Below are 14278 nucleotides of genomic sequence, written 5' to 3' on the forward strand. Positions count from 1 at the left end.
GCCAAGTGTCAATCAACCCTTAAATCCACAATGGCAAAGTCATTAGCACGTCTGAGTTGTAATTTTCCCCTTTATCGCATCTGCAGAAAGGCTGACATTTCTCCTTCGTTAAGCCAGTTCATCACACCCTCCCTTTTTGCACATATAATTTGTTAAAGTAATTATTCACACCACAGCAGAAAATATGGAGCAATTTTTGAGTGAAATATAAATAATGATTAGCCTTCTATGATACCTTTGGTGTTTTCCATTTGTACCTAACCAAATGTAACAACATCATCTGTTTCATCAACACCTTCTTATTAAATCAGTGGTGCGAGATTTTGATATGTGGTATCAAAACAGAAGTTGTGTAAATGTATTTAGAGCAAACTGTAATATTACATGTATACCATTTGTAGAGCTGGAAAATACTGGTGCTTCAGAAACTGAATGAATGCAGTGTTATATATTTGTATGTGCTTTTGTGGTGTTTTTATGTGTCATGTGTTATGCTGGGGAATATTCCATTATACAGGACTCCCTCACTTGGAAGCGACGCAATCTAGGCTCTCCAAACGCCTATGCACCATGTGCCATCACAAAGAAGCCCTAATAGGCCAGGATAAACGCAGCTTTGAGTGATGTTACTTCTTTGGAATTGAAGGAGACATCAGTTAAATCTGTGTTCATCCTTGCTAGCAAGGCCATGTCGCAGAGGAAGACCTCCACAACAGCCAAAATCAGCCGACACAAGGAGGATGTGGTGAATGACCTGTTCTGTTAAAAAATTACCCTGAAATTGTATGTAAAATTGATTGATCATGTTTTTAAAGTGTTTCCTCGTTTTTGTTGCATCATTAAGGGGTGTCTGTAAGTAACTCTACATGTGAAAGTGTTTTGTATTATTATTTTAGCATATATCTAAATACAAATTACTTAATTTTGGTACTACATGCTGGGGGGTATGGACCTGACTGCAATTCTCTGGATCTGTATTTCTTAATTTCCTGAACTTCAGTGATTTGCCACTTTAACTAAATGACACAAGTAAAAAAAACAGGCACTCTATTACAAAGCTTTACGTGAAACTGACTTCATGGTCACAGTTAATAATGTGTTAACTCATATTGTTAGTAGTGAATGGCTAATAAGACTCTGATAATGAGACTCTCATCACAAGTCTAACCACAATCAATGACAGTATCTGTGGCTCTAATGGCAAAGGAGGAACAGGAATGATTTGGAAACTGAGAAGATGTGGAAGGAGGATCAATGACCCCAGTTATGTTGTGCCACGGAAATGGCCAATGAACAATAACAAGAGTTTTTTAGTCCAATATTTTGGTGCCTAGGCTACTTAAGTTTCAGGGCATGGCTGTCAGACCGTCCATCACTGACAACGGCAGGAACATTTAATGACCCAAATGTCAGTGAAAATAACCCAGCGAAAATAGCTTTGAATTCAGCAGATGCTAATCAAGGTCACTGCAATCAGTAAACTGTCCGAAACACTTTACTTACCATCAGATTTTCATTTCACATTCACAAGTTTTGATTAAAAGAAAACCAACATTTGGGTCACAGGCTATATCACAAATATGTGCTGTAGATTATAGTGATTTATATGATTTCATGAGCTCCATATGAATAAACATGTAGCTTTGTGGTTAGAAATGTCACCTTAGGAAACTGTCTCATCACCAACATGTCATATTCTGCATTCAGTCAGCTCCATTCATCTGGTCACATCCCTTGCTGTTTACATTTTTTTCTCACCTTTGGAATTTGTTTTGCCACAGAAAAATCCATTGAGACCCCATTGTGTCCCAGGTGCTGATGCAGCTGTGTTAGCAAGCGTTTCGTCTACAGCCTTTTCGTTAGCTGTGATGAATTCCTAATACCCAAGTGGGCTAACTAGCGGTATCTGTATCTGCTACATTTTGTAACCCTATTAAGTGACTGTGGGTGGGCCTATTGGGCGTGTGTGTGTGTGTGTGTGTGTGTGTGTGTGTGTGTCAAGTCAAGTCAAGTTTTAATATAGTGCATTTCATACACAGAGGTCATTTAATGTGCTTTACATAAACAAAACCAAACAATAATAACAAATAAATAGTCAATATAGTCAAAGAATAGTTCAAAAGGTAAAGATCATAATAAAAAGAGAACATAAAACACAAGGTAAAATCATTTAAAAATAAAGAATAATTAGTAAGCAAAAACAAAGGCAAAAGTAGTAAAAAAGTAATAAAAGACAAGGTAGAATAATTATCAGGCAGATTCAGAATTTGTAACTCGGCGCAGTTAGCAGAAAGCATCTGAAAACAGTTTGGTCTTAAGTCTAGATTTAAAACTGGCTACAGTTGGGGCCTTTTTGATGTCATCCGAAAGTTGGCTCCAGAGCTGAGCCGCATAGCAGCTAAAAGCTGCTTCACCATGTTTAGTTTTAACAGTGTGTGTGTGTGTGCGTGTGCGTGCGCGTCTGCATGCGCAAGGAGGGTGCAGGGGGACTGGGCTGGTAAACACGGTAGTGAGAAGTAGTCACGTCTGCAAATTCTTTTATAATAATGTATTAAAGTAATAATGAATATTGAGCAGCAAGTTAATTGAGGGTTGTTTGTGCATGTGTCTGTGGTGGAGAGTTTTGTGTGGTGTGGGGATGTAAGTGAGTTTGATTGTAGACTCTAGTGATAGGCTATGTTTTGGTGTTCATGTGTTTCACATTGTTGGACAACAGCTTGGTTTACTCATTTGACAAACAGGAACCTGTAAAAAACAATATTTTCATGAATTTTTCACTTATATCCCACGCAGAATTGTTTCAAATCCAATAACCCTGTCCCTACAAGATATTGCTTGCTTTCCCAAGAACAATTTAAGATGTTACATCTAGCTCACTGGGGGACAACCCTATTATCTTTTTTTTCTGAATCTGTCGAGTTGTTTCCCAGCCGAGCTCAAAAACAAGTTCATTTATCCTCAGCATCTTGGGAACATCTAATTGGTCCCTTCATCAAAGCAGGCTGATTGAGCAGGGCAATGCAAACAGTGCCAAAACTGACTATTCTGGCATCCCTGCTTGTGCCCTGTGTGGGTCACAATGTTGAGGTTGTAGCGTACGTTGCCATTTCAAGGCTGTCTAATTGGGCCGCATTGCTAGTCATCTGTGGTTCTAATCAGAGGTGTTTGTCTTTGAGGCAATTTCATCTGTTGACATCACCACTGGAAAAAAGGGGCCTTGACAAGACTTTGCTATGAATGAATCATTTCTTTTTTTTCTGCTGCCACTGCTCGCCATCTTAGTCCTGATTGCGTTGATATGTTTCTCATCTGGAGAGCACTTCTGTGTGTGTGTCTGTGTGTGTGTGTGTGTGTGTGTGTGTGTGTGTGTGTGTTGCTGAAACTTCTTTTGTTATTGTGTGTGTGTGTGTGTGTGTGTGTGTTGCTGAAACTTCTTTTGTTATTAAATTATGAAACCACTGGCATGCAAAAAAAGCCTGTCTCCTGCCGCTCAACATTAAGAACTCCAGAGTTTGTGTCTCACCAAATTGCTAGTTAGTCATTGTTTTTATGCATTTATTGCACTAATCAAATAATTCATTGTCTTGTTTAAATGCAAATGTGGAGTTATCAAATATTCATTCCATGCGTGTTTGTTCCATCACTGTTGCGTTGCCTGTTTTGATGTAATTAGATAAACAGATGCATTTCAGAGCTTTTGGAAACAAAATAGATACCTTGCACCATGATTGTGGCCCCGCAGAATCTGCAGGTGCGCTTCTACAGTCATCATTGGCTCGGGAAACATTGGAAGAACATGGAGGGCCCTATGCGGTGTCCCTCTCTCAGACCTGCCGACCAGACCGCGTGCCTGGAGTGTATGATGAAAGCATCATAAATGAGCGTTAATTCACGCTCCCTCCATCTTTCCCCCCCTCTTTTGTTGTTTTCCCTGCATCAGAGCATGCCATCAAAGAGCCCAGGGTAATGATGATGACGGCTCTATGGGATCATCTCTGATCGAGCTCAAAAAGAGTCATATAGTATGCTGCTCTTATGTGCTCGGTGATAACATCCGTTCCTTGCTACATATACTAGACTCAGAGACCTGCTAATTAGGGACATACGTCCTCATTTCATCACTGACCCGATGGCGCTACCATAAGAGGATGATCAGTGTTTCTTCACAGAGAAACCTCTAACCTCTAGAGATCATGGAAGACTGAAGGAATATGTGATGTAATGGCTCTAAATACTGCATGTCTCACCACTGTTCTACATCCACCTGAACAACTTCCGCTCATTTTGCAGATGGTCTCATTCACTTTGAAGCACACTGCCGGATTCACATGTTTCTACACAGCATGATTCCGTCTAACCTGCTACCTTGATCTAAGTACAGGAGGACTGCTTCACACTAGTCATTACCAATGAAAGCCCAGAATTTAATGCCAATTATTTATCTCTCTCTCCACCAGATAACCACCAACACGACTTCGGGAGTCATCTAGATCTCACAGCGCACACTCCGCACACTCCGCACACTCCCAAAATCGGTAAGGGCACTTACACACTTTCTCTTCCTTTCAGCTGTGGTTTTGGTTGAAAGCTAGCAGTGTAACTACTATAAATGCATGTTAAGACTTTACCAGCACAGTTGGCACTGACAAAAGACTTCCTAGCATCCAAGAAAGTCATTATTATGGACAAGGGCCCAATATTTTCCAGATCTGGCCTATCATCCACAACCATCCCAGCACCAGCAGTAGACCTTTGCACACACACCCACACCCACCCCACACACACACACACACACACACACCACACACCCACACACACACACACACACACACACACACATACACACACCCACACCCATTAGGCCTTGGCAAGCATGTTGAACTGTGAAAGCCTTTTTTATGTTTTCTTGGGGTGGTCAGCCTGGTCCACCTTGGCACCTCCTTGGACCATGACAATTCATGTGAAGATGGCACAAGTTAGTGGCCTTGTAATACATCCTTAATATATGTGTAATAAGTAAATAACACAGATAACCTAAATATTATTTTTCTCCACTTCTTTGGAGGTCAGTGATATTTTGAGGAACCCGCTGTTCTCTTTGTCTAGTTAGATGTTAAATATAAGTATTTCTAAAAATTATATTATAAATATAAAACCGGCTGCTTTTACGCCAATTCAGTCGTGTCCAGTAACAGCGAAGCCATTTCTAAAGAGTGCATTTGGCTAACTTACAAAATTGACAGTAAGTGAAACAATGCTCTCATTGCTACTCAGAAGTGATTATAGATGTTTGGGAGGAGATTTGCCCAAACTACTTTACTGACAGGAAATGAAAAGCTGAGATAAGTAAATGGAATAGAGGCTTTTGAGTCCAAAGAGAAGAATGTACAATAATGCTATCTATACTGCTCATTCGGGTTATTGAAAAAGCTCAATTACTTTTTATTGCACCCTATGAGTTTTCCACACTAAATGGGAGGCTAAATGGGATTAGCTACAAAACTTATTTTTGACTTTGTGTCTGACTGTTGCCATCCACTCCGAGAGAACATAATGTAATTGGTCTGAAGGAAATCAATGCCTCCACACTATTTCTATTTGCATGGGGGGAGAACAACCAATTACAGCAAAGTGAAGAATGTTGCTGTACTCATTTGAACTTCTAGTGTCTTTAGTTTCAGTCTTTTGATGCAATGCCTTGTCTGTGTGAACATATGACTTTGCATTTATTTGTCATATGTCAATTTTATTTTATTATTGAAGGGCAACCACAGTTTATGTTGTTGCTTTAAAAAAAAAAAAAAACAGTCCTGTCATTGATATTTTCTTTTCTCACTTGGATTTGTTAGCCCACAGAATAGAGCGCTACGGTAAGTAATACACATATGCACTGGCTGTACATGTGTATTCCCTTCTCTCTTGCTGTTTGTTGGAGTTCAGTGGTGGTGTCCCACAGTAGGCGACTGGGGTCGAGGCAGGGGAGAGGACAACTCTCCTCTTTGCTCAGACTGAATGCACCAGGTTTGACATCAGTAACAGCCCTGCATGATGGTTTTATATTCCTCCTTTCTTTATGGTCTGTTCTGTTCACCTTCGGGGGGATTGTGTTCCTCACAGCACTTCTCTTTTCCAATGTTATCTCATCTCCCCCTTTGTCCTTTGCACTCTTTCTTTCTTTCCTTCTCACACCTTTTTCTCTTCTATCACTGATGTACCTCTTCTTCTCTCTCTCCCTCTCTCTTTCTCTCTCTCCCCCACTCCACTCCCCTCTCCGCCTGTCTGAGTGCTTGAAGTCAGTGCCACATGGTGTTATGTGTGTCTCTGTCCTTTGTGCGCAGTTGTCACCCAGTCCTATTTTTGCCAGAGCAGGCCGCTAGTGGCCTGGTCCCCGTCAGCGGCCTTGTGCCTCCACCCTCCTCCTCATCCTCCTCCTTCTGCTGCCGCAGCCTCCTCTGCCACCACCACAGCTGCTGTTGGCCACCAACTCACGTTCCACATTCACACCAGCACACTTGGGGGCCTAAGAAAGAGCACAGGGAGGAGAGAGAAATGGAGAGAGAGAGAGAGAAAGAGAGAGACAGGGAGAAAGGGACAAAAAGGTGACAAAGGTAACTGGAGAGTAACAGAGGTAGAACAAGCGGGAGAGAAAGACGGGAGAGATGGAGAGAATGAGAAAGAGAGAAAAAAGAGGAGAGAGATGTGGTAAGGTGGACAGAAGAGAGACTTTGAGTGGCTAGAGAATGTTTGTAATTGGAAAGAGCAAGAGAGAAAGAGGAGAGGAGACAACTATATGGGCGAGTGGTTGGGGGCAGCGAGTCATTACAAGTAAACAAAGAGACAAACAACAGAAGTAGTGAGCAAGAGGTGTACCAAGGATGCAGGCAGTTGGTGTCTTTTATATTCTCTGCTCTGATGTGGCCACCCTCTAGACAGAGTTTTACAAACATTGCATCACATCAAATATGCACTCAATTCTGTGTTCAGTTGCACCATAACAAAGTTCTACCCACTGCTCTACAACCCCGCCTTCATTATTATCATATCTGTCTGAGACAACTCCTCACACAAAAATGCAACTCTACTTTATAATTCTGTGTGGTGACGGAGTGTTTTCAACGCTCCCTTGCATTGTGTATGTAATGTTTTTTCTCAGCTGAGAATGTTGTGTGCTCAATCTGCAATGAGTTGGAACGTTTTACTCCTGATGGTACCGAGCCCCCTATCTGACTTTTGGCTCCAGCTCCTGTGTCCCCTGCTGGACGTGTCCCTCACCTCTCGCTCGTCTCCGACCCCCTCCCCCTCTCTTCTCCTGTCTGTCTCCTACAGAGAAGCCGCGGATGAACAACATCCTGACCTCGCAGACGGAGCCGTACGACCTGTCCTTCTCCCGCTCCTTCCAGAACCTCGCCCACCTGCCTCCCTCCTACGAGCTGGCCATGAAGCCTGACTTAAGTAAATACTCCTCTCTCAAGAAATTAAGTAGGTGCCTCTAAAATTGCATTACCGGCGTGCCCCCCCCCCCAACCCCGTCTCTCTGCATCTCTGTTGCTGTTTACTGATGGAATGGATGATTCGGATGCCCCCCCCCCGCCTTCCCATTTCCCAATTCCCTACTCTCTACCTCCTTGCACATGGCACTTGGCAGCTGGCTTGTGGATCGTGACGATGTATGCATGCACTGATGCAAGCAACCGAGACAAACGCACGAGGACCGATGCACTGGTAACCCCGCCTCCCACGCCCACACGCAGAGACCAGCAGCTCACTGAAGCAGCGCATATATGTGACTCAATTCCATGCACAAGCCTTTTCATGGTGGTTTCCAGATATGGGAGTTTGACCACATTCCTGTTGAATGTTGACTAATTGTCATCTGATTGAGCCTTGTCTGTACAATTCACATCTGTGTTCTTCTCACGTGGTCAGTATCACAGGGCTGTGACATGCTAGATCTTTTCACATCATCTCCCACTTTACAAGCACTGAAACTGATTCCCTGTTGCATGCTGGCAGTCACATTTGTACAGCATTATGCCTGCTGTGGTTTGTTACATTACTGTAATGTTCAAGAGGGTGTGTAAAAGACTACAACACAAACACTGTACTGAAATGAGGAAAATACAACAGTATGATGAATGAAAAGGGAAATGTCTTACTGGGACACACCTAGCTATTTTATCACTAGAAACTAGGAAAACGTTAAAAAGGTTGTCCTATAAACCTTGCCATCATCCCAGCTGATTGTTGTATCCTTATGGGAATCACGCAAAAGCACCTTCACATCCTGTATACGTTACCTGTGTGACTGTCCCGCAGAGACTTCAGTCTTTGGAGAATAGCCAGCCTCAACAAATTAATGAGCTCCACGCTCATGAAACCATCTGGCCACAGCCATGGAGGTGAATGCCCACATTAAACTGATATGTTCTTTTCCCAGACAACCCCTAACTCACACACACGCTGCCCTTGAGATGAAACTACGCAAAAGCACAGACCACTCTAAGACAGGGGTAAAAACTACATGGTCAGCAGTCTTGAGGGGCTGAGTGCAGACAGAGAAGAGGATGGGGGTTATATCTGATCACACTCTCTCTCTAGTTTTCTCCTGCTGTCTAATCACAATAAAAAGGATTAAAAGACTGTTCAAAACAACACAAGGCCTCATCTAATCCCTCCTATGTGTCCTGGCAAATGCAATCATATTATTTGTGCTAACTCTATTCTTTTAGGCTAGCCCTGATGCTAAATCCCCTCTCCAAAGATCACTTTGGAAGGAAAGGTTTCACAGGAGGACAGGTTTTGGCCTCGCTGTGCTCCAGACTGGGGATCAATAGCTGCCCACGCTGTGGATTAATATAGGCACGCTCTAATGATCACGGGCCTGGACGCCAGCCACCTGCTGCTAATTAGCTGCCCAGTGCGGCCTGATTGTCTGGGGTTGTTTTATCTCTAATAGGGGCCTCGCTTTCGTCTCGCCACAAGTGGAGATACTGTAGATTGGACTGAATCAGCTGTAATTCTACAGAACAATAGAACATTAAGTGTGATTAGTTAGATAAGGCATCCATTCAGTGAGATGGACAAATAAAGTCCACAAACTTGTGTTTCAATGGACTTTATATATTGTCAGCCCAACAGCCTAAAAAGATTTGCATTAACAGCGAGACCTATGCTTACACCACCAAACAAACCTAACATCCAACTTTGATTCCAGAACAAGGTTTCTGTGTAGTTAATCGTATATGTATTCTTTCCTACTTTCCTTAACTGAGCCCAAAAAGAGTTATGACTGCAGCCTGAATGAGCTCCAGACGTTTCCCTATTCTGACATACATTTCTTGTCCATTTCACATAATTGGAGAGCTCATTCCCATCTATCCGTGTGTCAACTGTACAAAAACCAGATCAGTTTTTGAATTCATGAAAGAAAGAGCTGGAATAAAAGCAACCCTTCCCTGTGAGAAACTCGGTTAATGAGGGCCTTGGCGTGAGTGCCATCCCCAGGAACCAGAGAATTCAGACGAGCCGGTTTTTAAAGAAAGGCAGTCATGCAGAGTCGAGCCGACCAATTAAGACCCAGAGAGCAGGGAGGATGAGTGCCCTCACTAGGCCCTGCCCAGGGTCAAGCAGTCAGCTCCGCTCTTTGCCAGAGCTTCATCGAGGGGCGTGTGTGTGTGTGTGTGTGTGTGTGTGTGTGTGTGTGTGTGTGTGTGTGTGTGTGTGTGTGTGTGTGTGTGTGTGTGTGTGTGTGTGCACGCGTGTGTGTATGTGTGTGTGTGTATTTGTGTGTGCCGTGGTGCCCAGCACTGGTGCAGAGGCCCTTCATGTTGTGCCACACCAGCTGCCCTGAGCTCCTAATAGGCGCTTGCCGAGTGGTCAAGCCTCACTGAGCTGACATTTGTAAGCTAAGCTAAGCTAAGCACACTTCTCATAACCATGACACCCCCTATTCTTCTACAAGAATCTACAATATTTCCTCCTCCTTATGCCATACCTTGAAATATCTTAGAACATAGGGCAGAACAAAAACATTTGACTAACTTTCAGAAGCTCACTTTCTGAACTTTGTGATGTGTGCAGTGTGCTAATGGTCTCTGGGTCTGGAAGCTGTGGCTGTGCAACTTTAAAAGAAGTAGTGAAATAATAATAATAATAATAATAAATAATACATTTTATTTATAATGCGCTTTTCATCATAGATCTCAAAGTGCTACAAGTTAAAAAAAGATGAGCAGTTTAAGGAAAACGGTTTTAAAAAACATCTAAAGGGGACCAAAAGCTTTGCTAAAAAGAAATGTCTTAAGACCTTTTTTAAAGGATTTTTCAGTGGATTGTGGTGCCCTCAAGGTGTCAGGGAGGGCATTCCACAGACGTGGGGCAGCAGCACAGAAAGCCCTATCTCCCATGGTCCTGAGTCTGGTTCTGGGTATGTGGAGGAGGTTTGAGTGAGTTGAATGAGGGAGCGTGTTGTGTTTTGTGGGTTGATAATTTCTTTGGGGTAGGGGGGGCATGTCCATTGGTGAGTGAGGAGGGAAACCTTGTACTCAATCCTGGTGGAGACAGGAAACCAGTGGAGTGAGTGGAGAATGGGGGTAATGTGCTCATGTTTCCGCACTCTCATCAGGATCCTAGCTGCAGAGTTTTGGATGTACTGAAGCCTCTGCAGACTCTTGCTAGGGATCCAAATGAGAAGTTTGTTACAGTAGTCCAGTCCAGTGAAGTAGTTGCTGTAGTTCTTTACAAATGTGCTTATCAGTTTCAATATTCATGTTCAGCTCCATGGCCACCAGAGGATGAGATCATCTCACCAACATATTCATACAAAAATAAGGGAGCTGTGAGAGAGAAGCTATGCTGTCTTTTAGCCCCAGATTCAGAACTATTTAGTATAACTTATCCTCCTTTTCTCCTTCCGCACGCAGCCGACGACATGGATGAGTACTACAGCCGGAAGCGCAATCACCTGCCCGACGTGGCTCCCCGGGGGGGGCTGCCCACGCACCTGGTGAAGCTGAGTGGTGATGGACCCAGCCAGCAGCAGCCCAGGCAGAAGCCGAAGCGTGTGCAGAGGGCCATGTCCCAGGACCACGTGCTCTCCCCGGCTCGAGCGCCGCTCCGCCAGGAATACAGCCTGGCCGCGTACAGCAGCGGCGGTGGGGGTGGTGGAGGAGGAGGCGGTGGCGGCGGCAGGGAACGTCCCCTCTCGCCGTACCACGGCCGCATCCTGTCGGAGGAGCAGCTGCTCTCGGCCGACCGGCTCCACTCGCAGGACCCGCTGCTGTCGCCAGACAAGATGCTCTCGCTGCGGCGCTCCAACTTCCGCGAGAAGGGCGCCATGTCGCGGGCGCTCTCGCACGCGGACATGTACATGCCCACCACACCCGTCATGGACCGCCACTACAAGATGACTAAGATGCACTCGCATCCCAGTGCCTCCAGCAACGACCACCACGACCACCACAACCACAACCTGCTGTCCGTCAACCCGCCCAGTAGCACCAACAAGCGCCAGGCCTTCGCCTCGCGGCGGACCCACACCGTTGACCATCTCCAATACATCCCTGGCCCTGGCCATCAGCACCACCAGTATCGCACGGCCAGCAAGACCGAAGTAACTGTTTAACGCAGCGAGAATCTATAGGGGAGGCTGGGTGAAACAGAATTCTTGAGAAGGACCGTAAAACTGAACAGAGAGATTTGACAAACAGTATCTACAACAGCAACAGGGTAGTGCTGAACCCCCTACTCCCCATGACAGCTTGGTTCGGCTGGGGAGTTGTCCTACTTGGCAAAGAGGTCTCCTTTTTAATCAATTCCATTTGAAAACTATCCTTTGCTTTCAGTTCATGCTTCTCTCTTTCTGCCATCCCCGTTGGGTTATCACGAGTAGGATCTACACATTCTCCCGACCAAAAACATTTTTTTTCCCACTATTAGGGCAAACATAAGGGCTTTGCACGTGGAGGCAGAAGGAGCTTTCGTTGAAAACAGTTGGCTGAACTTGAGGGATATTTTTAAAATATTAAGGTGGACCTGGCAAAGAGACTGTATTAACTTTATAAATACATGAATAGATTTAATATTTGTATTTCCAGTCCTTGTTATAGCTTTAGAATTTCTTCTTGATTATATAAACTGTTGATGGCACTTCTGGCAGTGCCTCTCAAAAATTGTCCCATTTCAGCAACGAAATGGAAATGTGGGTTAAAAAGCACAATCAATTTGTTTTTCTCCCCGTTCTCCTCCTTCATTTTGTTCTTTCATTCTCTTTTTGAAAAATGGCCAGTGCATATCCGCTTCTTAGTGAAAAACAGTGGCAATTTCCTTTGCTTTAAATGATTGTAAATAGGCTATGTGAGCAGTATTACAATGGTAGGGTGCTGGCCTGGAGTCTCAACTTTCATTATCCATTTGAGCACAGGGGTCAAAGACAGGCAAGTGTCATTTCTGACCCAACAGACCATGGAGTACACAATTGATGCTACAAAATTGTACAATAACGTGTGCAACATATAGTCCTCCCTCGTTTATATCCATTTTTCTTTTTTTCAATCTTGAAGAGTGATTGTGAATTAATATGTTCCACATCCAATTGCACACCCCTGTCCACAGGCAGCTTCACAAAACTCACTTACGCTACAGATCAACGTTATTGAGAACATGTTGGTTCTTATTGTTTACGTTCTAAACCAACTAACAGGTCATGTCTCTGTACTTTCAAATGTCTCCTGGCATCCCAGTATATGAAATTTTCAGTGTGGTGTTGTGTAATAATGACATGCGTTTGTCGGAATTAAAGTAATACACGTTCTGTAATGGTTACACTGTCCCAGCAGTTTGTATGTGACTGAACTGATCAGAGAAGAATACATTGTTCTGAGTACCTCTAGAAATATCAGTAAGGCTTAAGACTGTGGATTGTTTGTCCTGTAGTTTTAATTAAAGCAATGCCTTAACATGTGGAGGCCCAAATCATACCATTTCATTTTCTGTCATTTTGATTTGTAGTCGTTGGGTTGCTATTAACATGTGCTTGTCCTACATTTTGACTCAGACGAGATAATAGAGAGTGATAATAGCTGAGACATTACCTCACATTTCTACAAGGAAAACATTTCAATAGAGGGTCGAGAATTTAATTCGTTTGTTGTTGTATTATGTGTTATATTGTTCACCATCTTAATTGTTTCTTCCGACTGAGGCAATATCCTTGCCTTGCCCCCTCAAAGAATTGTTCTCTTTCCTTGACTGCCGTTAACTCTGTACAGGTGAGCCAGAACTGGCCCAGACTGACTCAGCAGAGTCCGCAGCCATCTGGATCGGAACACATGCTGGCCCTGACAACAAGCTTCTAGCCTATCAGCTCACTGACTGTTTCTCTGTAACATTCTTGCTTCCATACAAAGCACATTCTGTGAGTCCTGTTTCAAACTATTATCATTCTGGTGAAGTCTGGGATTGTTTTTTACATGTTTCCCAAGTATACTGTCTCTGTTGATTATGAATAAAGGGAATTTAGCCAAGTCAGGAGTGATTGTACATACTCTGGCACTGCTTCAGACTAATTTGTTGAAACTGCTGAACAGCTTTATTTATCTTACTGTAGCAAGGTGGCAACAGAAATGGCAAAGCAAGATTTGCATTTCAATATGGTATTTCTATGTGAAGCATTTGTGGTCCTGAAACACTGAGGTTGGTCTGTCTAAAACAGCAAAAGTAGTTTTTAGTAGTTGCTGCATCCTTTGCTGTGAAAACACAAGTTCAGGTCAGTCCATTAATATAATTGATGGACTTCCAAAAGCCTTTCCCATCACAGTCATAAATGATGCATGCCTTCATTTGGACTGTGTTGACTCATTGCCTCCATAACTGAAATTAGCACTTTCCCTCTCAAATTAATGTGACATAAATTGTGTGATGGGTGTGACATTAAACTAAAAGTAACTACTAAAAGTTAAGTCTAGCTCTTCAGGTATTGGATATACTGTATGTTCACATTTAAATAATAAGAAGATAGAAAACATGATCAGCTTATTGTGGGTACAAAAATGAATTGACTCATTGATCTTTGATGATCATTAGGTGTCTCGCAAATTACCAGAAAGTTTTCAGAAGAGTGTATTCAGCTGAATAGTGTTGCTTTTAGTCGTTTTTGTATACTTTTTGCTGTGGTTATTATTTTTCCGCACTGCACATTTTGTCTCCCCAGTCAAGCTGGTTTCTTCATCAGAGATACCCCCGTTGAGTGACCAATTCATTAAAAGCTGAGCAAGCGCAT

General features: G+C 43.4%; 1 protein-coding gene across 4 annotated transcripts in view; it reads left to right on the forward strand.

Moving 5' to 3' along the window:
* Positions 1-13523, forward strand: part of LOC125296746 (protein shisa-6) — a 51957-nt gene extending 38434 nt beyond the window's left edge. For 2 of the 4 annotated variants that reach the window (XM_048246821.1, XM_048246824.1), the window contains 4 exons: positions 4458-4535; positions 5850-5870; positions 7327-7479; positions 10923-13523. In XM_048246821.1, coding sequence (XP_048102778.1) covers positions 4458-4535; positions 5850-5870; positions 7327-7479; positions 10923-11623 — 953 coding nt within the window. In that variant the 3' untranslated portion in view covers positions 11624-13523. The remainder of the gene's footprint in view (positions 1-4457; positions 4536-5849; positions 5871-7326; positions 7480-10922) is intronic. The other 2 variants (XM_048246823.1, XM_048246822.1) reach the window with 2 other exon arrangements.
* The last annotated feature ends 755 nt before the right edge of the window (positions 13524-14278 follow it).

Source organism: Alosa alosa, chromosome 6 (genome assembly GCF_017589495.1).
Source record: "Alosa alosa isolate M-15738 ecotype Scorff River chromosome 6, AALO_Geno_1.1, whole genome shotgun sequence".
Taxonomy (NCBI): Eukaryota; Metazoa; Chordata; class Actinopteri; order Clupeiformes; family Clupeidae; genus Alosa; species Alosa alosa.